Source organism: Pituophis catenifer, unplaced genomic scaffold (genome assembly GCF_029215685.1).
Source record: "Pituophis catenifer annectens isolate HBS135680 unplaced genomic scaffold, rPitCat1.0.hap2 SCAF_5, whole genome shotgun sequence".
In the NCBI taxonomy this organism is placed as follows: Eukaryota; Metazoa; Chordata; class Lepidosauria; order Squamata; family Colubridae; genus Pituophis; species Pituophis catenifer.
The window spans coordinates 29,844,617-29,869,141 of NW_027256885.1; the positions used below are offsets into that span (position 1 = coordinate 29,844,617).

A 24,525-nucleotide genomic window follows, 5' to 3' on the forward strand; every position below is an offset into this window, starting at 1 on the left:
GATCCAGATTTTATCATTTTTTGATTTAACATGATAAGAGAACAACAATCTCATAATTATAAATTCACCCTGGACAATTACAGCAGATGCCATGGTTGCCATGACAATGTTATATGCTTCAGTTCCATCCTCCAACATTTCAGCTACCTGACTATTGTATGTCTTCTTGGGGAATCTTTCAATGAAGTCAAAGCAGATGCCTTTCTGGGCAAACATTGAAATCACAGTCCCTATAAACCAATCTCCATCATCATAGTTCAGAAAAATCATCCCCACCCATGTCCACCCAAAATGTAGCAATAATTGGAGAATTCCCATGTATTGAAGCATATTGTTAGGGAACATCCAGTGGAAAACATCTCCATGATTATTTGTAGGTGCAGAACCATACATGAGCTAATGAAAGAAAAGCAATTGAAAGGTGTTGCTGCAATAAACATATAAAATTTAATGATAGAATTGCTGAATTGTGTAAAGACAATTGTTTTTTTTAAAAATGATCAGATATTAGATTTAGTACAATACATAGCAAATTGCATGGCAAATTGTTCTCTTTACAATTCTTGATACCACATCCTCAAATAAGCTTTTTGTCAGATCTGGAAGCCATCTTTTACATTTGGGCCTTCAGGCCTGCTACATTTTCTACTGTGGAAAAATGGGAGGGGGGATTGTATGGAGCATGGGTGTTATATAGTCAAAATAACATTCTTTTCTCAGAGACGCAAGGCCACCTTGCCCTGCAGCTGCCATAAGGTGACTGAGAGGCACCTCCAGTTTTGGATGGTGCCTGATTGAATCATGTGATGGACATGTGGGTGCTGGGTAGGGAGTTGAATTTTCTTTTGGGTGGGGAAAACCTGGAAACGCTCGGATTTGGGTTTTCCCTAATGTGCCAATATGACATCTCTAATAAAATGGAACTTTGAGGAAACTCAAGCCTCGGAGTCTTCTTTTACTGGGTGTGTTACTTGAACCCTGACATTTTTGTTTTTGTCCCTGAGCAATGGTTATTAAAATTAACAGAGAAGCTAGATTAATTATGGTCATGGTTCTTGTCTTGACTGACTCACATACCTCATACTCAGCATTTGACTCTGCCCAAGCCAGGAATTCAATTATATTGCAAGTAAATCAAGGATGACTTTCCCAAGCAACCACATTTCTCCTTTTTCATTGCTGCAGCATTTTAACAATTTCAGATTTGGAAGAAAATTGTTCTTAGCAGACACATTTTACAGCACACTCTGTAACATCGTATGTTCCAGGAAGGAAGGAAGGAGGGGAGGGAGGGAGCAAGGGAGGGAGGAGGGAGGGAGAAAGGACATATAAGATTATGTGTATGTGTATGTATATGTATATGTATATGTATATGTATATGTATATGTATATGTATATGTATATGTATATGTATATGTATATGTATATGTATATGTATATGTATATGTATATGTATATGTATATGTATATGTAAAAGGAAGCATACCTCACCTGTTGTACCTTGTAGTTGCACAGGATATTTGCCATTTCCAGAGAGATTTTTGTGTTGGGTCCTCCAATGACAGCTACTTCATTGTTCTGGCCATCACACTTGTAATTGGGAATGAATTTGTCCTTTGTTGAAAGAAGCTCCAGGGCACCACGATAGGTCCAGCTTCCGATGAAGTTGCTGTTGTAAATGTGGAAGCCCAAGGTGATGTTGGATAGGAGGTGAGGGTTTTCATTGATTTCCTTCAAAGCAAATTCCAAGGCCAGAATATGCTGATAGTTTTGTGTCCAGTACCTGCAAGATGATGATATTAACTCATTATTCTCTATATTATTATTATTATTATTATTATTATTATTATTATTATTATTATTATTATTATTATTATTTAATTAAATTTTTATACCGCCCTTCTCCCGAAGGACTCAGGGCAGTGTACAGCCATATTAAAACAAACATATACCCATATCTGGCATTTTAAATCTGGAAAAAAACTATTAAGACTTTTTTTCTTTAATCTGACATCAATAGGACAGGCCTATTTTTACTTGTCATCTCAAAACGAAGACTTGGAAGTAGGAAAATTGTCTAGAACTTACATATCAGCTATGAAGCATATAGTTCATGCCACTTAGATGTGATTTTATTTGGAAAGTAATGCCTTTTTCTCAGAAGCATCAGAGAAAATAGACTATGATTTTTGAAAGCTTAGACAATAATAAATTAGTTCAGCTATAACTTGCCAGAAGAATCTCTGTGAGGATTGATCGATGACAAAAGAATATCAGAATGTTAAGGTCAAATCAAAGCATAAGACTAGGAACCTTGACAAATAAAAAGTAATTAAGTCAAGTCAAATCAAGTCAAGTAGTTTTTAGATGAAATTTTTCAGCATTGTTTTTGTAAGGAATACAGTTATATTACATTATTAATCAATGTGGCCCACGAAATGCATTGACTAATGCTCAACAACCAAGCAATCTACAAAGTCAGATTAGTCACAACAAGGAAAGTTCATTGAAGAAATGCAACAACTCTGAACGTCTTACAACGGCAATCCAGGGTGTTCATGTGAGGGTGAGATTTCAAACGAGAGTGGTTCAGAAATCATATAGATTTGGAAGGTTATGGCACCCAGGTTCAGCTGTCCTGCCTTTAAATATCTGGGAATGGGAAGAGGTTCGCTGACCAGACATTGACCAAGAGCAAAGCTGTACATTATCTCAAACTGCAACAGTACCAACACTGGAATCATAATGCAAACCATATACTGCCTTTCTGCTTTAAAAGCTCTCCAAGATACAGGAAAGATTGTTTGCGTCATTTAGCCTTGGTCGTCTTGCCACTAGCAACTAGAATTCCACAAGGAAATCAGAGAATTTGATAATGATAGTAGACTAACAGGCTAGGATGCGGCAGGATAGGATGATAGGCTATGGCAGATAATTTCCTACTTAGACCTGTATTTAACATGTCCTCAGAACGATTATAGATTAACAGGAGGCACATGTCATCCACTGAGACAAATAAGACATGCAAAGTGAAGACAAATACTAATTCATAAGAAAAAAGTTTTATGATAGATTTCAACTAAAGGCTTGAAAGTGGATAGAAATGTCAAAATCAGGTCACTCTCAAAACTTTTTTCAGTTACACCCCCATATTTTTTCTTTATAACTGCCATTACTTTTCTCTACTCTACTAGTACCATCGCAATTCTCCTTGTATCTAATGCCACTGCTTTGAATCTAATTTTTTTTATCACAATTCCTTTCAAAGCCTTTTGTTAATTAAAGATATAAACAATACCATTTACAGATTAACACAGTTGGAAGGGACCTTGTAGGTCATCTAGTCCAACCTCCACACCCAAGCAGGAGACCCTACATCATTTCTGACAAATGGCAGTTCAATCTCTTCTTGAAAGCCTCCAGTGATGAAACTCCCACAACCTCCGAAGGCAAGCTGTTCCATGGGTTGATTGTTCTCACTGTCAGAAAAGTTCTCCTTATTTCCAGCTTGAATCTCTCCTTGATCAGTTTCCATCCATTATTCCTTGTCTGTCCTTCAGGGGCCTTGGAAAATAGCTTGACCACTTCATCTCTGTGGCAGCCCCTCAAATATTGGAAGACTGCTATTATGTCTCCCCTAGTCCTTCTCTTCACTAGACAAGCCATGCCCAGTTCCTGTAACCATTCTTCATATGTTTTAGCCTCCAGTCCCCTAATCATCCTGGTTGCTCTTCTCTGCACTTTTTCTAGAGTCTCAACATCTTTTTTATAGTGTGGTGACCAAAACTGGATGCAGTATTCTAGGTGTGGTCATACTAAGGCTTTATAGAGTGATATTAATACCCCACTTGATCTTGATTGTATCCCTCTGTTAATGCAACTTAGGACTGCATTGACTTTTTTGGCTGCCGCCGAACACTGCTAGCTTATATTTAACTGGTTATCCACTAAGACTCCAAGATCCCTCTCACAGTTACTGCTATTAAACCTGGTTTCACCCAGTCTATATGTGTACTTTTGGTTTTTCTTGCCTAAGTGTAAGACTTTACTTTTCTCTACATTGAAAAGTAAAGTCTTACACTTAGGCAAGAAAAAAATTGTCAGTTAAATGGATTAATTTGCATCATTCAATGCAGGCAATGGTGCACAGAATGACAGGATTCTGCACTTTCCCCTCCAAAATGTTTTGTGTTTTTGTTTGTTTGTTTTTTGGTAAAAGATTTTTATTTTTTCAAACATAAATATAATTTTTTTCCCCCAAGAACGAAGTCTTGGTCTGGTCGCAAATAGGTAAACTAATTTTACAAATAAAGACAGATATTTTTAACATAAATTCCAACATCTTAATTTAAGTCTTTCTATTATCTCATCATACATCTTAATTTCCTACTAAAACAAAGCTCATTTTTATATTCAATTATAAATTCAATTATAAATCAAAATTCAATACCACCACCAGGTTTCCACGCATTCCACGCATTCCATCAGCCAAGGTCACAGGGGAGGGGCGGGGGAGTAGCGGTTATTATTAGAGAAGGCCTTAGGCCGAGGGAGACCACTGTACCTCAGACAGCTGGTTGTGAGTCCCTCCTTGTGAAGTGGGGCCACGGGGTTCAGATGGGTTTGCTGATCACGTACCTGGCTCCCTGCCACGTGGCGGCAGCCCTGCCCGAGCTACTCAACGTTATTGCCGCGGTGGCGGTTGATACCCCCAGACTTATGGTCATGGGGGATTTCAACCTGCCATCCGTGGGTGAGACATCTGAGGTGGCTTCCATGACGGCCATGGACCTGACCCAACTAATTCATGGCCCTACGCACACTGGGGGAAACACACTGGACTTGGTTTTTGTCTCTGGACAGTGGTTGAGTGATCTCGAGATAGGGGATATAGTCATCGAGCCCTTGTCATGGTCAGATCACTCGCTCCTTCGCCTTGACCTTCGAACCGCAGCACCCCGCCGCAGGGAGGCGGAACCGGTAAAATGGTACCGCCCCAGGCGCCTGATGGAACCTGATAGGTTCCAGATGGAGCTTGGGCCAATCCCGGAGGTTCTGGCTCACGCCTCATCTGGGGACCTAGTGGCCGCCTGGCATAGGGCGGCTGCTGGAGCCCTGGATCGAGTCGTGCCTTTGCGGCCTCTGACCCGGCGCCGATCTCGCCTGGCTCCTTGGTTCACCGAGGAGCTGAGGGAGATGAAGCGCCGGAAAAGACGCCTAGAGAGCTGTTGGAGGGCTACTCTTTCTGAATCTGACCGAACACTGGTAAGATCTCATATTAGGAGTTACCTAGTGGCGATAAAAGCAGCAAAATGTACTCATTTTACTGCTCTTATTGCGTCATCAGATAATCGCCCGGCCACCCTGTTTAGGGTGACCCGCTCCCTGCTCCACCAGGAAGCGCGGGAGGACCCCTTGGAGGGAAGAGCCGAGGATTTTGTTCAGTATCTGTATGACAAAATCACTCAGATTCGGGCAGGTCTGGACTCTGACGGGATAGATCCAGCGAGGGTGACGGAGACAGGTCTTGAGACTGTTATCTGGGATGAGTTTGATCCTGTGACCCCAGATGACGTGGACAGGATTCTGGGTAGATTGAACGCGACCACATGTTTGTTGGACCCGTGTCCCTCCTGGTTAGTGCTGGCTTCCCGGGAGGTGACGCGAGGCTGGCTCCAGGGGATTATAAATGCTTCGTTGGGTGAGGGTGTCTTTCCCGCCGCCTTGAAAGAGGCGGTGGTAAGGCCTCTCCTCAAGAAGCCTTCCCTGGACCCGGCAGTATTGGCTAATTATCGTCCAGTCTCCAACCTTTGCTTCGGTGCGAAGGTTGTTGAGAGTGTGGTTGCGCGACAGCTACCCCAGTACCTGGATGAAGCGTCGTATCTAGATCCGTTCCAGTCGGGCTTCAGGCCTGGGTACAGCACGGAAACGGCATTGGTCGCGTTGGTTGATGATCTCTGGAGGGCTCGGGACAGGGGTTGTTCCTCTGTCCTGGTCCTGTTAGACCTCTCAGCGGCTTTTGATACCATCGACCATGGTATCATGCTGCACTGGCTGGAAGGGTTGGGGGTGGGAGGCACCGTTTTACGGTGGTTCTCCTCCTTTCTCTCTGACCGGTCGCAGTCTGTGTTGACAGGGGGGCAGAGATCGACCCCGAGGCCCCTTATATGTGGGGTGCCGCAGGGATCTCTCGCCCCTTCTGTTCAACATTTATGTAAAGCCGCTGGGCGAGATCATCCGTGGTTTCGGGGTGAAGTACCATCTGTACGCTGATGACACCCAGCTGTACATCTCCACCCCGGACCACCCCAACGATGCCCTTGAAGTGATGTCCCAGTGCCTGGAGGCCGTACGGATCTGGATGGGGAGAAACGGGCTCAGGCTCAACCCATCCAAGACCGAGTGGCTGTGGTTTCCGACGTCCCGATATAGTCAGCTGGCGCCATCACTGGCTATTGGGGGCGAATCATTGGCCCCCACGGAAAGGGCTCGTAACTTGGGCGTCCTCCTGGACTCACGGCTGTCTTTAGAAGAGCACTTGACGGCCGTGACCGGGAGGATTTTTCATCAGGTTCGCCTGATTCGCCAGTTGCGTCCCTTTCTAGATTGGGACTCGTTACGCACAGTCACTCATGCCCTCGTCACCTCTCGTCTGGACTATTGTAATGCTCTCTACATGGGGCTCCCCTTGAGGTACACCCAGAGGCTCCAACTGGCGCAGAGTGCGGCCGCGCGGGTGGTTATGGGAGCAACATGGAGCTCCCATGTAACACCTCTCCTGCGCGAGCTGCACTGGCTCCCGGTGGTCTTCCGGGTGCGCTTCAAGGTTCTGGTTACCACCTTTAAAGCGCTCCATGGCTTGGGACCTGGTTACTTACGGGACCGCCTACTACCATCAACAGCCTCCCACCGACCAGTACGCTCCCACAGAGAGGGGCTCCTCCAGGTGCCGTCGGCCAAACAATGTCGGCTGTCGGCCCCTAGGGGGAGAGCCTTCTCTGTGGGGGCACCGACGATCTGGAATGAGCTCCCCCCAGAGATACGGAGGATTCCGGATCTGCGCACCTTCCGCCGCGAGTTGAAGACGCTTTTATTTCATCAAGCTGGCCTCGCCTAAATCTTCTCCCTTTTAAGTGTAAATTCTAAATTTTTAATGGATTTTAAAATATGGGTATTTTAAATTATGGGTATTAATTCAGCCAAATTTATTTAATTCATTTTATTCGATTTTAAATTTTGTATATCTATGTGTTTTATTTCATGGCTGTGCACCGCCCTGAGTCCTTCGGGAGTAGGGCGGTATAGAAATTAAATAATAAATAAATAAATAAATAAATAAATACCGCTCTATCTAAATTGTTCTTCATTGCTCCTTTTAACATCAACATTAAACACGAAAACAGTCTAATCTGTTAATCTATATATTTATCTTACAATTTTATCACCACAAATCTTAATTTCCAAATGTATACAACTCAATTTTTATTTCAATTTATTAATCAAAATTTCTTTCTATTTTTCTCAGTTTCTAGACCCAGTTCATCCAATCTTTTAATCTTAAACTTTTACACAGACATCTCAAAGTTTTTCATTTCATTTTAATTACGCCCAATATTTTCTTTTTCACCCCTTATTAATAATTATTCTTCAATGTATTCTCCTCTATACCTCCAATTGTTATTTTGCTGATTTCCAGCATAGTTTATTTTAGCTAATTTCAAGATTCTCCTTCATCACTCCACCTATTGTTTGGCTGATTTCCAGCATAACATATTTTGGCTGAGTTTTCAGCATATTCTCCTCCATAACTCCAACTATTATTTGGCTGATTTCCAGCATTTTCTCTTATTTTGGCTGATTTCCAGCATGCCTTATTTTGGCTGATTTGCAGCATTCTCTTCCATAGCTCCACCTATTATTTGGCTGATTTCCAGCATTACATTATTTTGGCTGAGTTTTCAGCATGTTCTCCTCCATAACTCCAACTACTATTCTGCTAGATTATTTTAAAAATTTCTCTTTCAATATGTTTGTCTATTAATCCACTATTTCCAGCTATACTCTTCCAGAAATAGATGTATCCCCATCTATTTCTTAATACTAATCATTTCCAACACGTGTTAAATTCAATCTCAGTTATTACTTCCATCTGTGTACCTTATTATATCATCTGTAATCATTAACAATTAATCATAATTATCATTCACCACCTTGTTATCAAATTAAAACTAAAACATGTTACATCAAATTATGCTTTTATGAAAATATCTCTTTTAGTCACCTTAACTCCAAAATGTTTAAATCTGTTCTCCATTTCTTCTAAAAGCAAGATTGGATATGTCCACAAGTCAAAATGCTTTCTATTCACAATCCTTTCCAGGATAGGTGGAATAAGGATGCTGCTATTTCTACATAACACAACACATAATCTTCTTATCGGCCCAGATATCTACTATATTTTTTGGAGTACAAGGTGCTCCGGAGTATAAGACACACCTTAGTGTTTGGAGAGGAAAATAAGAAGAAAAAAAACCTGCCTCTGCCTACCAGCATCCATCGTATTCATCTGGCTGGCATGTAGTGTGTGAAAGAGTTGGGGGTTGTTTGAAAACTGAAACAGTATTTGCTGTGTGAGCAACAAGCAAGGAGACAGCAAGGAGCCAGGGCGTGGCTTAGGTCAACTGTTCTAAAGCTGCATGCTGTGCTGATCTCTGAAACTAAAACTGAAACTCCTCTCCTCTGCTTGTGTTTTGCATGTGTTGGAAAACCTGCTTTTGGTATTGTATATTTACTTTACATTATATATAAAGAGAAGTTATTGAATCCTGCTGAATCAGTTACTTGTGTGTGCTTTCTGGATGTGATTGCTGCTGCAAACTCTGAAAGTCCTTGCAGCAAATAGCGAACACCCAGGTCAGCTTCAGCACATTATTGCAACCTGATTCAGCACAAGCAGCTGATTGGTGGGTGGATCAGCCTCCTGGAATACCACCAATCAGCTGTTCCAGGTTGCAGGGATTGCCACAGACCGTCACCTCCTCCATGCCTCACATTTTTGGCTACATTCAGAGTATAAGATGCACTCAAATTTTCAGCCTCTTTTGGGGGGGGGTGCGTTTTATACTCCGAAAAATACAGTATTTCTTTCTTCTATGTCATAGTATTTGGCACTTCATCCCCACATCTACCCTTGCTTTGAGGCAGTCATTTTCTCTCAGCCCCAAACACTTCATAGGTTAGTATTTTCTTTAACTAAATAGGAGGAAGGAATTAGAATAATAATAATAAGAGAGTTGTTGTGGGAAAAATAGGAATAGGAAAAAGTATTAGGTAGGTTCACCACCATACATTATCTATACAAATAATAATCATTCTATCCCTTTGTTAATGCAGGCTAAGATCATGTTGAGTTTTGTGGTAGGTTCAGAACACATCTGGCTTATATTTAAGTGATTTTTCACTAGGAGTCCAAAATCCCATCAGTCACTATTATTGAGCCAGGTACCACCAGGTACCGAATTTAGTTTCGCATACTTTAAAGCCAGGCTGAATTTATTACAGCAGCATAAAATCTTTCTCTTCTAAAGAACAAGATGTATTCATGTTGACTTCCCAAGTAACTAGGGAATTGAATGTTCTCCTTGAGGAACTACAGAGGTCTACAATACACAATGGACTATACAGTAGAAGCCTACTGTTGACATGCAATACTCATATTTTCTTGATGAATACAGTAAATAGGAGTGTCAGGGTTCTGATGGATGCCCTAATTAAATCATGAGCCTCAAGCCAAACTTCAAAAGAAATCCAGTTATTTATTAGGAGCTTCATGTCAGCACATTCCAGGTGAAGCCAACTCTGCCCCCATGTTACACCCCACTCATGACCCTGTTTCCCCCCTCCTCCCCCAGGTGTATCATCAATCACATTAAAATTAATTAAAATTAATGTTTGGAATTAATTTCTGTCTTTCAGTGAGAAAACATCCTTGAACAAGTATGCTCTCCTTCAATATATAAGAAATTAGTTCTTTTTTTAAAAAAAGAGTACAAACACTAGCATTAGTATTTTAAAATATAACATGCTTTCATTTAAGGCTAGGGATATTTCTAAAGTGCAAATGCTTCCATAAGACTGAGATATTTTTATAAACTTTATTTTCAAAGGTAAACATCTTGCTTAACGCATGGAATTGTCAGTGATGCTCAGTAAAGAACTAATAATAAGATATTATTTCTTCCTCTTCACTAGTTGTTCTCTTTTATTTAGTTCAGGCCATAAAATAATAATGTAACATTTGGGTAAAAAAATGCAAGCCAGTAACCCTGTGCTGGAGCCAAAGATGGAGAAGATTTCCACCGCCACCATGTGTTTGCCTTTGGTGCTCAGATAGGTTGGGAAAAATGACAACCACACACTACAGAAGATCAGCATGCTGAAGGTGATGAACTTGGCTTCATTAAAGGTGTCAGGCAGGTTCCTAGCTAGGTAGGCAACCAAGAAGCTGACTAGGGCAAGAAAGTTCATGAAGCCCAAGACACAGTAAAACATGTAGGTCGACCATTCATTACATTCCAGTATAATTTCTTTATGCAGGGAATACATGTCAAAATGTGGAAATGGAGCAGAGGTTGCCATCCAAATTGCACAAAGAGAAGCTTGAAGAAAGGAGCAAGAAAAGACAATCAAAGTAGCCAATCTGTTTCCTACCCATTTCCTTATTCCAGATCCTGGCTTGGTGGCCATGAAAGCAAGAAGTACAATGATAGTCTTGGCCAGCATGAAAGAAATTGCTACTGAAAATATGAAACTAAAAGCAACTTGTCGAAGGAGACATGTCAGTATGGTAGGCCGACCAATGAAAAGGAAAGCAGAAAGGAAGGAGAAGAGAAGAGAGATGAGGAGAAGGTAGGAGAGGCTCTGGTTGTTGGCTTTGACAATAGGTGTGTCATTGTGCTTAATGAAGATAGCAAGCACAAGTACTGTCATGAAAGCAAAGGAGAATGCAAACACCAAAGACATAATTCCTAAAGATTCTTGGTAAGACAAGAAGGTGATCTCTTTGATAATGCATGCATTTTGATGGAAATTTGAATATTGATCTCCTGGACATAGGACACAGTCATCTGCATCTGAAAAAGAAAATACTACATTGTTTATATTGCTACAACTGAATCAAAATTATATTCCTGTTTGTTTTTTAGAATGGATAGGAAAAAAAAATATTTTCTTCTGCATTCCCAACTCTGATCCCTGTTAAGATGAATCTGAACTTCAGCTGCATCCTATAGTGAGATGTGAAAATCTTAACTTTCAAATGAAATGGGAGACAAGGAATCTTGAATAAAAGAGGCAGAAATCAATCAATCAACACCTTATTTGTTATTCAATCAACAAATTGTATTGATGTGTATCTTACCCTCTTGTGATGAAATCTTTCCTTCTGCACATGGAAGGCAGTCATAGCAACAGAACAGCTTCCCTTCTTTCATGGTTTTTCTATGACCTGAAAGGCAATGATCATTGCACACTGAAAGGGGCTGAACCTGAAATGAGAAGAGAGAAAAGGAGAATATTGAATTCAGGTATTGTCAGTATGAGGGCTATAGAAGACATTAATTATGTCTTGAATATCCTGCTTAGACTCCAACAAGGTCTTTCTTCAACATCATTTATTCAATTAAAGAGCTTTTTTAGTCACTAATGCATACATTGCATGTTATGTTTATAAAAATGTATGTAAATAGTAATACACCCAGCAAAAGCCAATGAAATCATTATAAAGAACCTCTGGAAAGTCAACATATGGGTACCAATTCAACAGATGTTGTGCAGTTTTCGACTTGATTTATTTTGCTTAATGAGCCACAGTGGCATTGTTGTTAGAGTGCAGTACTGCAGGCTACTTCTGCTGATTGCCAGCTGCCTGCAATTTGGCAATTCGAATCTCACCAGGCTCAAGGTTGACTCAGCCTTCCATCCTTCCAAGGTGGCTAAAATGAGGACCCAAATTGTTGGGGGCAATATGTTGATTCTCTAAAACCGCTAAGAGAGGGGTGTAAATTATCCATTATAAGGAGGGTTATCAACTTATCACAGTTTATTGATATTTCTTCCTCTTTTGAAAGGATGCCATTTCCCCTTATATTCAGCAATAAGCCTAAATGTACTAGTTTCTGACTTTAGCATTTAGCAACTACACCAGGATGAAATTGTTGCCTTTTCAGTTTTCTTCAAAGAGAATAGAAGATTGAACCCCTTGTAAACTTCAGGTCACCACAACCATTAATAGGGAGATAAAAAACCTATTGAGATGTTAATCGTGACTATGAAATACACATCATCTTTTTTATATGTGCTGTGCATGCAACCCTATTGGCCTTCCGAAAAGACCTGGCTTTTCCGGCAGGCCTGGGGCCGTTGATCTCGCTCTTGTGATCTGTGATCAGCTCTTGTGATCTGGCGAGATCCGGCCATGAATGGTGTGAATGAGTTTTTAATGTTTTTAATGTTTTTTAATTTTTCAATGTCTTTTTATAATGATTTTTAAAATGTATTGTGAGCCGCCCTGAGTCTTCGGAGAGGTGCGGCATATAAATTAAATTAATTAAATTAATTAAATTAAATTCATAGAGAATAAACAAACGGACAAAGCTTATGTGACAAATGAACAAAGCTTATGTGGATGCCATCTTATCTTTGATTATGCCCAATGCCTCATCATGATGAAAATGAAAAATCTTACCTAGAATCATTTTCACCATGATAAAAATATTATCCAGAATACCCAAAAATAAATGGGATGGTGATGCATATACATAATTCTTCAAAGAAAAGAAAAGAAAAGAAAAGAATAGAGTAGAGTAGAGTAGAGTAGAGTAGAGTAGAGTAGAGTAGAGTAGAACAGAAGAGAACAGAACAGAACAGAACAGAACAGAACAGAACAGATCTTCTAGTCCAACAACCTGCTTAGACAGGAAACCGTACACCACTTCAGACAAATGGTTATCCAACATCTTCTTAAAAACTTCCAGTGTTGGAGCATTCACAACTTCTGGGGGCAGAGGTTAGAGAATAGTTTGACTCCGTCTCCTTTGTGGCAGCCTCTGAGATATTGGAACACTGCTATCATGTCACCCCTAGTCCTTCTTTTCATAAGACTAGACATATCCAGTTCCAGCAACCATTCTTTGTATGTTTTAGCCTCCAGTCCCCTAATCATCTTTGTCACTCTTCTCTGCACTCTTTCTAGAGTCTCAACATCTTTTTTACACCATGGTGACCAAAACTGGATGCAGTATTCCAAGTGCAGCCTTACCAACGCATTATAAAGTGGTATTAACATTTCATGTGATTCTGTTCCTCTTTTTATGCAGCCTAGAACTGTGTTGGCTTTTTTGGCAGCTGCAGCACACTGCTGGCTCATATTTAAGTGATTGTCCTCTAGGACTCCAAGATCCCTTTCACAGTCACCACTACTGAGCAAGGTATCACATATGCTGTACCTGTGCATTTTGTTTTTCTTGCCTAAATGTGGAACCTTACTTTTTTCACCATTAAATTTCATTTTGTTAGATAGCACTCAATGTTCAAGTCTGTCAACATCCTTCTGTATCTTAAGCCTATCTTCCAGAGTGTTGGCTATTCCTGCTAGCTTGGTGTTGTCTGCAAATTTGATGAGTTCCCCATCTCATCAAATTTGAAAAAAGAAACTGAAGGGCTGCCAGCTTTGAGTCATGATTAATGGGAATACTGACTTGATGTGTATGGAAATTCTCAGTCATCCAGGTCATGGCTGTCCCAAAGGAGATGAAACAACTGGACTTCCTTGTTTATCTTTGAAAACGTTTTGCTTCTCAAAGAGTATTGGAGTAAAATTAGATTACAATTAGAAGAGATAACCAAATAACATATTGAGATGAAACTGGGAACATTTTTATTAGGAATACTCCCAGGGTTTTATGAAAAAAAAATACAATATTTAATTATTCATATTATCGCAGCAGCAAGAATAATATACACACAGAATTGGAAAAACTTTTGAAAAAGTACCTTTGGGACAACACTGACTTGAGTTTAAAACCTAACAATACAAAGTTAGACATTCTTTGATACTGTAAGATATGTAGGTATGAGAATTCTATTAGCATAAGTGTATTGGGTTCTTTAGCAACTTATTTTAAGATGTAATTGTTTCTTTGTTTATTTTTATTATGCATATTTTATTTTATTTTATTTTTATTAGTCATATTTCTATGCCGCCTGTCAGGGCATTTATTAATCCCATGTTTGGCTCTGGGACTAATTACCCTGGTTTAGATTAGAGGAGATGAATCGAGGTTTATTCCTTGTTGCAATAATCTGAAAAGAAACGCGAGGAAAAAATTTCTAATAAAACTCATTTATTTGTTATAAAGAAAAATAAAACACCTCACTAACTAAGAAAAGTTAATTGTTACATTTTGGCAAGCGAGGTCTCCTGCCGGTCCAAGCCGGACCTTGCTGGCAGGAGAACAAAGGAAAGAGTGTGAAGGAATGTGGGTGGATGGACATGCGTAGTAGCTTCTGATAACAATTCTTGGCAAGGTACGGAAAGTCTGATAGTCCAGAAATGAGAAGCTCAGCTGGTAAATAAAATAACGCAGTGACATTCCCCTTCTTTGCCAGTTGAGCGAATATCAGTTCATCATCAAATAAGGCACATCTTCTCGCGCAGATACTCGTGTTGAGCTGCTGGAAGTGGTTTGTTGAGCATATCAGCAATTTGATCATGTGTAGATACATATTGCATTTTGACAAAACCTTTTTTCACTAAATGTTTTATGTTTTGGTAACGAATGTCAATGTGTCTGGACCTGGAACCTGTAAAATGAGATTCAGAAATATAAACCACCGATTCATTGTCTTCCATCACGGTGATCGGTCGGATCGGGTGTGTCCAGATATCTGTGACTAAAGCATCAAACCAAGTTAGGGAATTACATGCATCTGAAACACAAGCATATTCAGCTTCAGTAGATGAACAAGAAACAAAATTCTGTTTACGTACTTGCCAATAAACAGGACATCCATTTAAGAACATCATATAACCTGAAGTACTTTTACGTGATTTCTTATCACTTGCCCAATCAGAATCTGCATAACAACATAATTCTGCATAATCAGTATGTGTTGGTTCTAACAATAACTTCAAATGTTTGGTGTATTTTAGGTATCTCAATAATTTCTTAATACATGTCCAATGAAACTGTTTTGCCTTACCTACGTGTCGAGATAAGAGATTAACACTAAGTGCAATGTCGGGTCTGGTCCAACTACTAATGTATAATAGTGACCCAATGACTGAACGATAAAGTGTTTGATCCTCGAACTCAGGACTTTCTTCTTGTGTCAAGTTGTGAAAATCTGTTTGCATGGGTGTCTTTGTTGTGTTAGCATCTTTCATGTTGCAATGATGCAAAACTTGTTCAATTTTATCTTCTTGTGAAAGACTAAACCCCTTCTGTGTTTTTTCAATCTGAACACCTAAATAAGTGCTGATGTGACCTAATGATTTCAATGTGAAGTATCTCTGCAAAGCTTTGGCAAAAATTTCACTCATTTGCTTATTTGGACCAATATAAACAATATCATCAACATAAACAAGAACTATCTCATATGCATTGTTAGATCTTTTTGTGAACACGCACTCATCAGTTTCGGACTTAATAAAGCCCATTGAATTTAGTTTGTCAGTAAGACATAAATACCACATTAAACCAGATTGTTTCAGACCATAGAGACTTTTGTTTAGGAACCAGGTATCCCCTTCTTGCTGTCGGAATCCTGGAGGACTTCTCACGTAGATCTCTTCGTCTAGGTCTGCATGTAGATAAGCCGTGTCAACATCAAACTGGAAAACTTCTAGACCAAGGATAGTTGCAGTTGCTAAAGCAATTTTTACACTCTCAGTTCTGACTGTCGGTGAGTAAGTATTTGTGTAGTCCTCGGAATAACGTTGAGCGAAACCCTGAGCTACAAGTCTGGCTTTGTACAGTGACTCACCATTTGGTTTCTTTTTGATTCTGTAGACCCATCGAGTGCCAATGACCTTTTTGTTCGCTGGAGGTTTTGCAGGTGTAAATACTTTAAGTTTCTTTAGACTGTCCATTTCAACCTGCATTGCTTCATACCATTTGTCTTGCTCTGAATCAGGGAGCTGCTTGATTTGTGTGAAATTATCAGGTGGAAGTGTGACATTGCAAATCAAAGGCAAGGGTGCTTTTGTCAGTTGCCAAGAATATCGTTGTGGAGGGATTCCTTTTGTGGCCCTCTTGGAACGTCTCGGAACAACTGTCCAGTCTTCTTCTGGTTCGTCCTCGTCCTCACTTTCGTCACTAGCGTCAGCATCCGCGGCTTGCGAAGACGGAACATCGGGTTGAGAAGAACTGGTGGAATCTTGATCATCAATCTGCGTAGCATCAGCAGTATCATCTCTGGGAAAATAAACTCCAGGATCATTGGAATGAATCCTGGACCAGTCAATATCTTCCTCAAAATTAGCAGATTGGGAAATCACAATTACATGTTTAGAGTCAATAAATCTGCTCCATTTTGAGTTATCATCAATACCCATAAATCTCAGTCTCTTTGCTGTTGGACCTCCTTTTCTTCTTTGAGCTAAGGGAATGTTCACCATAGCATATGAACCAAAAATATGGATGTTTTTAAGATCGGGCTTGTAGCCATACAACATAAAGAAAGGAGTCTGATTTGTTACACTGCTCCAAGTACGGTTAACAATGTAATTTGCATACTTGATAGCTTCACCCCAGTATATCATATCAAGGTTGGCGTCTTCTAGGAGACAACGCATCATGGTTTGCAGGACCCCTTGTCTTCGTTCTGCGACTCCATTGTGAGCCAGTGTGTAAGGGGCCGAAGTCTGATGAATAATTCCATTCTTACGCATCCAGTCCTGGAAACGCTGAGACATGAACTCGGCACCACGATCACTCTGGATTCTGGCGATGCGAACTTGGTGTTGGGTAGAAACAAGGGTTGCAAAGTCTTTAAAGATCTGAAGGGTCTCTGATTTTTCTTTCATAGGATATACATATCCATATCTAGAGTAATTATCAACAATTGTTAGAAAATATTTTCTACCACCAAATGATGGCGGGAAAGGACCAACTATGTCAATGTGAACCAAATCAAAAATGCGTGTTGACAGGCGTGTAGCGCGTTTGGGAATGGCTGCTGCTTTGGATTTGGCCTTTTTGCAGACAGCACAATCCAAAAACACCTTACACCCCTTTAGATCCAAACCTTTTGCGAACTCCGGCATCTTCCTAAGAACACGGAAACTGGCATGCCCCAATCTTCTATGCCATTTGTGGATACACCTGGAATGCAAAGGTTTACCTGTTAGTGAATTCTCAACATTAACATTTTTATGTGGAACCTCCGGCTTGCTCTGAGCAACCTGTTTACCAATTCTATTTTTGTTGGCTTTAGGAGCCTTAGGAATAGCAACAGGATCTCTCACTGGAGCATCTCTCTCTGGGCCTGTGCTCTCCCTTTTTGGAGTTTGCATACTTGCCTGTGTTTGTTTTTTAGGCTTTGGCTTTAAGTAATAAACACCACCAATTAATATGGTTTCAGCAACAATATCTCCATCTTTAACTATGTAACTTGCTTTTTCAAGGTGGTGAACTTGGAACTTTAACATTCTAGACAAGTGACACTGACTAAGCAAATTACTGGTTGCTGTTGGTATGTAATAAACATCAGGAATGAATGCATCGAGCTCTTCAACATAAACAGTTCCTTTTCCTTTGACCTGACAAGGATGATTGGAAAAAGAATAAAGTTCACGTAGTTCTGGTTCTGGCTCGTGCATTTCTGTGAAAAGTTCCTTTCTGTAGGTAACATGCAATGCTGCACCACTGTCCAAAGTCCACAGGAGTCGTCTGTCGTACTCTGATTGAGGTTGTGGATCATTGGTTAAAGCCAATGTGGCGAGTGGAGTTTGTGGATCACGCCGGGGACCACGACGACCTTGTCTTCCGCCTCTGCCTCTGCCTCTGGAGTCTGTTCCTCTGGGCTGGTATGTGACGGGAGCTGGAACTCGTTGGGGACAATCCCGGGTGGCATGTCCCACACGATTGCAGGTGTAGCATCTTGGCATCCTTGGAGTGTAGGTCCTTCCTCGGAAGGGGCGTCTAGCTGGAGCTCTTGATGTGGGTGGTCCTCTCAAATGTGGCGTGGCCAACATGAATGCCTCTTCTTCAATTAAAAGCCTACAGACATTGTCCACTGTGCGTTGAGCAATTGGGACTTGGTTAATTTTTGTAACAGCATCTTTCCATTCATAATTCAAAGAGTTAATAATAATGCTGATCATTTGAATATCTTCAATGTTATGGCCTCTTTCTCTCAATTCTGTTCTCAGACCTTTCAGTTTGGTCAAATGTCCTCCAATTTGTTCACCAGGTTTCAATCTCGAACCGTGGAGTTCAGACATGAGTAAACATGAAGATTCAATTGAGATAGGCCTGTAGCAATTTTCCAATTCAGCCCAAATTTGTCGGGCTGTTGTATTTGGTGGAAAAGTGACCTGCAGTTCAATATCCATGGACATCAATAATGTTGTGCGAGCCCTTATCTCTAAATCTCTTATTGCAAAATTCCATGGTTGTGCAGGAGGGTTAAATACCATACAGTGAGTACCTTCTCTAAGAAGCAATAGTGTAATCTCACTGACCCAGGCTTTGTAATTGTGTCCTGACATTTTTAGTTTTGACTCACCAGTTAGTGGAGAGACAGAAAATGCCTGGTGAGGAGCCTGCACTTGGTATGCTGGCTGTGCTGGCAGGAATGCCTGTGGTATTTGCTGTGCTTGTTGTGGACCTAAAAATGGTCTTGGTTGTGCCATTGGAGGTGGGCCAGGAGGTGGCCCCATTTGCACTTGTGGCTGTGGCACATATGCAGGCATTTGTAGCTGCTGTGGCTGATGCACTGGAATCTGCTGTATTCCAGTTGCCATTTGTGCTTGATCTGCAATATTGGCATGACCTGCTGGAGATGCAATCATTTGCCTTTGCTGCATAAAATGTGCCTGTGTTCCATCTAAAAAGGCACCATCACCACCAGGGGGTGTTTGAGTTCGGGCCTGTGGAAACACTTGTGGCATTTCAGCTTCCTGTAGTAAATTACTTTTGCCAGCAGATGGTGCTGCACCTTTAGCTTCGGGCAGCTTTGCAGTTACAAGGAATGATTGCGTGGCATGTTTATATGTAACTTGATCAGGGAGACTTTCATGTGACGTATGCAGTGCTCTTTGCCTTAATTGGCCTGACACAGAATCCACCAGGGGGAGTGTCTTTGGCTCTGGAGAAGAAGGCAATATGGCGCTTTTTGAAAATCTTAAGTTGTCTCCCTTATCTTGCTCAAACATAGATATAGCCATTTTTGCCTGGGATAGCTGCTGTTCATAGAGTTTTATACGGTCACGATAGGCTTTCATAGCCAGCTCATCCAGGGTGAGCTTAGAGCTTCGAGGAGAATAATGAATTGTTTCTCTCTCTGCGTGGGAGGAATTTTGCTCGGCAGTGTGCTTTAGCCTTGCATCGAGCATTACAAATTCAGAAGGTTCTGGGAAGACTTTTTCAGAGCTTGGAAGATCAGAAGAAAATGTTACTGACCTCAGTCGTAAATCATCATCTTCAAAAACAGCTTCTGTCTTATCTCCCTCCATTTCTGTTCCCACGGCTTCTTCTTGTTCCAGGCGTGTGGCTGTAGTAAGGGGCTGGAAATCTGGAAACCTCCTTTCTGCCACCTTCTCAGCAAAATACATTTTGTATTTGTTTTACTTCTGTTTCGGCATCTCAGCAATATAATTAGCTTACCTCAGTAGCTAAAAACTAATTGCCTATGCGCTCTTATCAGAAGTAACAAAAACAAGGAAAAAAGCCATAAATCAAACCGTCCGATCTGCTACCAGATGTCAGGGCATTTATTAATCCCATGTTTGGCTCTGGGACTAATTACCCTGGTTTAGATTAGAGGAGATGAATCGAGGCTTATTCCTTGTTGCAATAATCTGAAAAGAAACGCGAGGAAAAAATTTCTAATAAAACTCATTTATTTGTTATAAAGAAAAATAAAACACCTCACTAACTAAGAAAAGTTAATTGTTACATTTTGGCAAGCGAGGTCTCCTGCCGGTCCAAGCCGGACCTTGCTGGCAGGAGAACAAAGGAAAGAGTGTGAAGGAATGTGGGTGGATGGACATGCGTAGTAGCTTCTGATAACAATTCTTGGCAAGGTACGGAAAGTCTGATAGTCCAGAAATGAGAAGCTCAACTGGTAAATAAAATAACGCAGTGACACCGCCCACCCTCCAAGGACTCTGGGCAGCTTACACCAAAGACAGTATACTAAATAGCATATTGCCCCCTAAAAATCTGGGTCCTCATTTTACCCACCTCGGAAGGATGGAAGGCTGAGTCAACCTTGAGTCGGTGAGATTTGATCCACTGATCTGCTGAACTAGCAGTCAGCTGAAGTAGCTGCAGTACTGCACCCTAACCACTGCGACACCTCGGCTCAGTGACCAAAGCAGTAGCAATGTTTTATTATTGCACAAATCTTCCAAGAAAAAGGGAACAATAGGTATAAATAAATGGTGACTATAGTAAGTAGTCAACTTATAACAAATGAAAGGAAGACTTGGAAAACTTTTTGGCAAACAATAGAACAATGTCGAAAATGTTCCCCCAAATAGAGGGGGTAAAGGATCTTTCCATTGTTGTTGTTGTTGTTATTAGTCTAATATTAGTTAAAGTATTATTTGTTAATTCCATATAATATTTTTGTGGGGGTTTGAAGAATAATCTAACACTTCACAAAGGGAAGCCAAAGAACTAAAGAGTTTGGGGACCTCTGTTATAGAACATGGTCTTGGAATCTTTGCTTTTAACGTTGTCTTTGAAGGGATGGTCATGCAACAGATACATCCAGTCTACCTGATTAAAACTGGTGGGCCAAACAATGGCCTTCTCCTGAATGGTGAACTTCATTTCTTCAGATGTATGTACATCTAAACTTCCAACTTTGACTCTAAGCAGGGATTGGTTTGGCAAGGTGATCCAGTTGATTAGATCAAATCCTGACACCAATTGTCCACTTTCATCAAAGAAAAAAGGCTCCCCAGCATTATTGTTAAATGAGACAGTCCTCAGAAAATGATGCAACTCAAATAGAAAAAGAAATAAAGAGATTATAAAAATGATTAAATCAAGGGCTTTGGGGATTGCTTTTGGAAGAAAGCAATCCCTAATATTTTCTTGATTAATTATTGCTTTCTATCATAGTTTTCCTTTAAGAAAACAAGAATCCACTGTGCTGGACAAGACTCAGAGCATCCAGGAGTACATCAGTAAAATGGTACCCAAAGTTGAACTCCTAAAATCCAAATGTCTGGTTGATTGGGTATTACCTGTTCCTCTGTCTGGATGTGGAAGTCCCACAGGATCTTAGGAGCTCAGCTTTGGGTATCATCTTACTGGTATAGTCTGGATGCTCTGGGTCTTTCCAGCACAGTGGATTCTTGTTTTCTTAAAGGAGAAGGTATATTTCTTCTGGATTCTTGTTTTCTTAAAGGGGAGGTGCATTTCCCTTTAAGAGAAGGAAAGATAGTACCCAAAGTTGAGCTCCTAAGATCCATGTCAAAAATTGATGAAGGAAGGGTCTCTCTCTTCTCCTCCCCAGTGCATATACCATCAAAATTCTTCTGTCCACTGGAGTTAGGGAACACACATTGAAATGCATCTTCAGTTTAAGAAAACAAGAATCCAGAAGAAATGTATCTTCTCCTTTAAGAAAACAAGACCCAGAGCATCCAGAGTACATCAGTAAGATGATACCCAAAGCTGACCTCTTAAGATCGTGTAAGACTTCCAATGTTAACTCACAAAGCATCCCTGGCCTGCTCTTGAGTTGCCATAGGCAAGGGGGGATGGGAAAATGAACTTTGCAGCTGCAGCGAGGGAGCACTTCAGTCAAAACAAAAGCACATTCCAGCCACCTCTCTGTCAAGGCCATCTCCACGGTTACCCACAGTGGCCAGAGGGGAGTGATCTATACAACTGGTGAAATTGCTTCATTGGAGAATGTGACTGATGACACACCTTGGGGAGGAGGGGGAAGCCAGAGTAGGCTTCACTTGGAACGTGCCAACATAAAGCTCCTAATAAATTACTGGATTTTTTTTTTTTGGAAGCTTGGCTTGCGGCTCATGATTTAATTAGGGCATTGGTTGGAACCCTGAGAGCAAGTCAACTCTGACCCCACTTAATTTATATCCCGGCTCTGACCCTGTTTCTCCCTCCCTCCCAAGATGTGTCATCAGTCATATTCTCCAACGAAGTAATTTTGCGGGTTGAAGGGGACACACACACACACAAACACACACACACACACACACACACACACACACACACAAAAGATACCTGCCATGATTGTTGATGAAGAGGATTTAGCTGACTTTTATCTGGCACAGCTTTGTGTTTCTCTTTGAATGAATACAGAGCATGCAAGGCATGTACCACAGCATAGACTGCATTGTAGATGGTGTAACTGTGGCTATTCATTTGCATGTCAAAAATAGATGAAGGGAGGGTCTCTATCTTCTCCTCCCCAGTGCATATGCCATCAAAATTCTTCTCTCCAGTGGAGTTGGGGAACGCACATTGAAATGCATCTTCCCAAAAATCCTTGAGAAAGCCATCTTCTGGGTTGGTGGCCAGATTCCTTTCCCTAACAAAATCCTGAAATCCTATCAAGTCACTTAAATGAACCACAATGGATATAGCACCTTGAATGAAGTGTAAAGGCCAACTCCTCTGCATAGAAGTGGAAATAAAATCCATCTGGGCTATCATAATCCAGACTTTCTCATTTTTTAATGTAACTTGATAAGAGAACAACAATCTCATACTCAGCATAAATTCACCTTGTACAATCACAGCAGATGCCATGCTCTTCATGACTTTGTCATGAACTTTATTTCCTTCCACCCACATTTCATCAAACTGATTAGTGTATGTCTTCTTGGGAAAATTTTCAATAAAGTCAAAGCAGATTCCTCTCTGGGCAAACACTGAAACCACATTTGCTGTAAACCAATCTCCATCATCATAATTCAGAGAAAGCATCCCAACCCACGTCCACCCAAAATGTAGCAATAATTGGAGAATTCCCTTGTATTGAAGCATATTGTTAGGGAACATCCAGTGGAAAACATCTCTATGATTAATTGTACGTGCAGAACCGTAGATAAGCTGAAGAAAGAAAAGCAATTGAAAGGTGTTATTGCAATAAACATGCAGAATTTAGTGACGGAATTGCTGAATTGAGTAAAGATAGTTTAAGACCATGTTTTGATCAGTTGATAGAGTCAGCAAAACACACACAATTTTTCTCCTTAAAATTTTTGATCTCATATCCCCAAATTTGCTTCTGCTTTTTTACACACGCTCAAGGCACAATGAAGGAAAAGCAGAAAAAAGAAGAGTTCAAAAATACAAATAAGAATATGATCATGACAATAATGAGCAATGGTTATTGCAATAAAGGGAGAAGCTAGATTAATTATGGTTTTAATTAATTAAATAAGTAATGTAAGCTGCACCTCAAATTTGGCTCAATGTAGTGGTATATGGAAATGACCTTGGGAAGGAGGAGGGAGAGCCAGCTGAGAACCAGCATGTAAAAATATCTCAGTCCACAAAAGGAGAAAGGATGAGAGAGATGTTCCAGAGAGGACCCCGACTAATTTTTGGAGACTAAAAGAAGAATAAAAACCTGCAAGCTGGCCAAAACAGACTTCTCTGTTAGTTTGTCAATTGTTGACTTATTCAATGTTCTTAATTTTTTCATTTGATGAGAATCCTTGGGAAAACCTGACCTTAATTTTTTCTCATTGAAATGAATACCTTAAGTACTCCATACATTAATTGTTTAAGATTATAACCTTAACCTTCCTGTTCTGCTGTTTGGGAGGGAGGGAGGGAGGGAGGGAGGGAAGGAGGAAGGAAGGAAGGAAGGAAGGAAGGAAGGAAGGAAGGAAGGAAGGAAGGAAGGAAGGTCTAAGATTCATATATATGGCTAGGGAGAAAAAGTAGCATGCCTCACCTGTTGTACTTTGTAGTTGCACAGAATATTTGCCATTTCCAGAGATATTTTTGTATAGGGTCCTCCAATGACAGCAACTTTGTTGTTCCGGCCATCACACTTAAAATTGGGGATAAATTTGTCCTTTGTTGAAAGAAGCTCCAGGGCACCATGATAGGTCCAGCTTCCGATGAAGTTGCTGTTGTAAATGTGGAAGCCCAAGGTGATGTTGTGTAGGAGGTGAGGGTTTTCATTGATTTCCTTCAAAGCAAATTCCAAAGCCAGAATATGCTGATAGTTTTGTGTCAAGTACCTGCAAGATGATTAAAGTAACTGACAGTTTTCTCTTTCTGGCATTTTAAAGCTGGA

At 40.6% G+C, this 24,525-nt stretch overlaps 1 protein-coding gene across 1 annotated transcript; it reads right to left on the reverse strand.

Moving 5' to 3' along the window:
• Positions 1-10,230: 10,230 nt before the first annotated feature.
• LOC139317606 (vomeronasal type-2 receptor 26-like) lies at positions 10,231-22,913 on the reverse strand. Its single transcript, XM_070944691.1, has 4 exons — positions 22,494-22,913; positions 21,009-21,236; positions 11,420-11,546; positions 10,231-11,132 (listed from the first exon to the last, which is right to left on the reverse strand). The coding sequence occupies exons 1-4, from the start codon at positions 22,911-22,913 to the stop codon at positions 10,231-10,233; spliced, it is 1,677 nt and encodes a 558-aa protein (XP_070800792.1).
• Between the last annotated feature and the right edge of the window lie 1,612 nt (positions 22,914-24,525).

Bases quoted from the DNA above. Each gene is read 5' to 3' on its own strand.
- LOC139317606 (XM_070944691.1), bottom strand. From the start codon at position 22,913: ATGGATTTTATTTCCACTTCTATGCAGAGGAGTTGGCCTTTACACTTC. The intron at 11,547-21,008 runs GTAGACTGGATG...TTCTCATTTCAG, and splicing joins GGCCCACCAGTTTTAATCAG to GTTCAGCCCCTTTCAGTGTG. The intron at 11,133-11,419 runs GTAAGATACACA...TTTCTTTTTCAG, and splicing joins AAAGATTTCATCACAAGAGG to ATGCAGATGACTGTGTCCTA.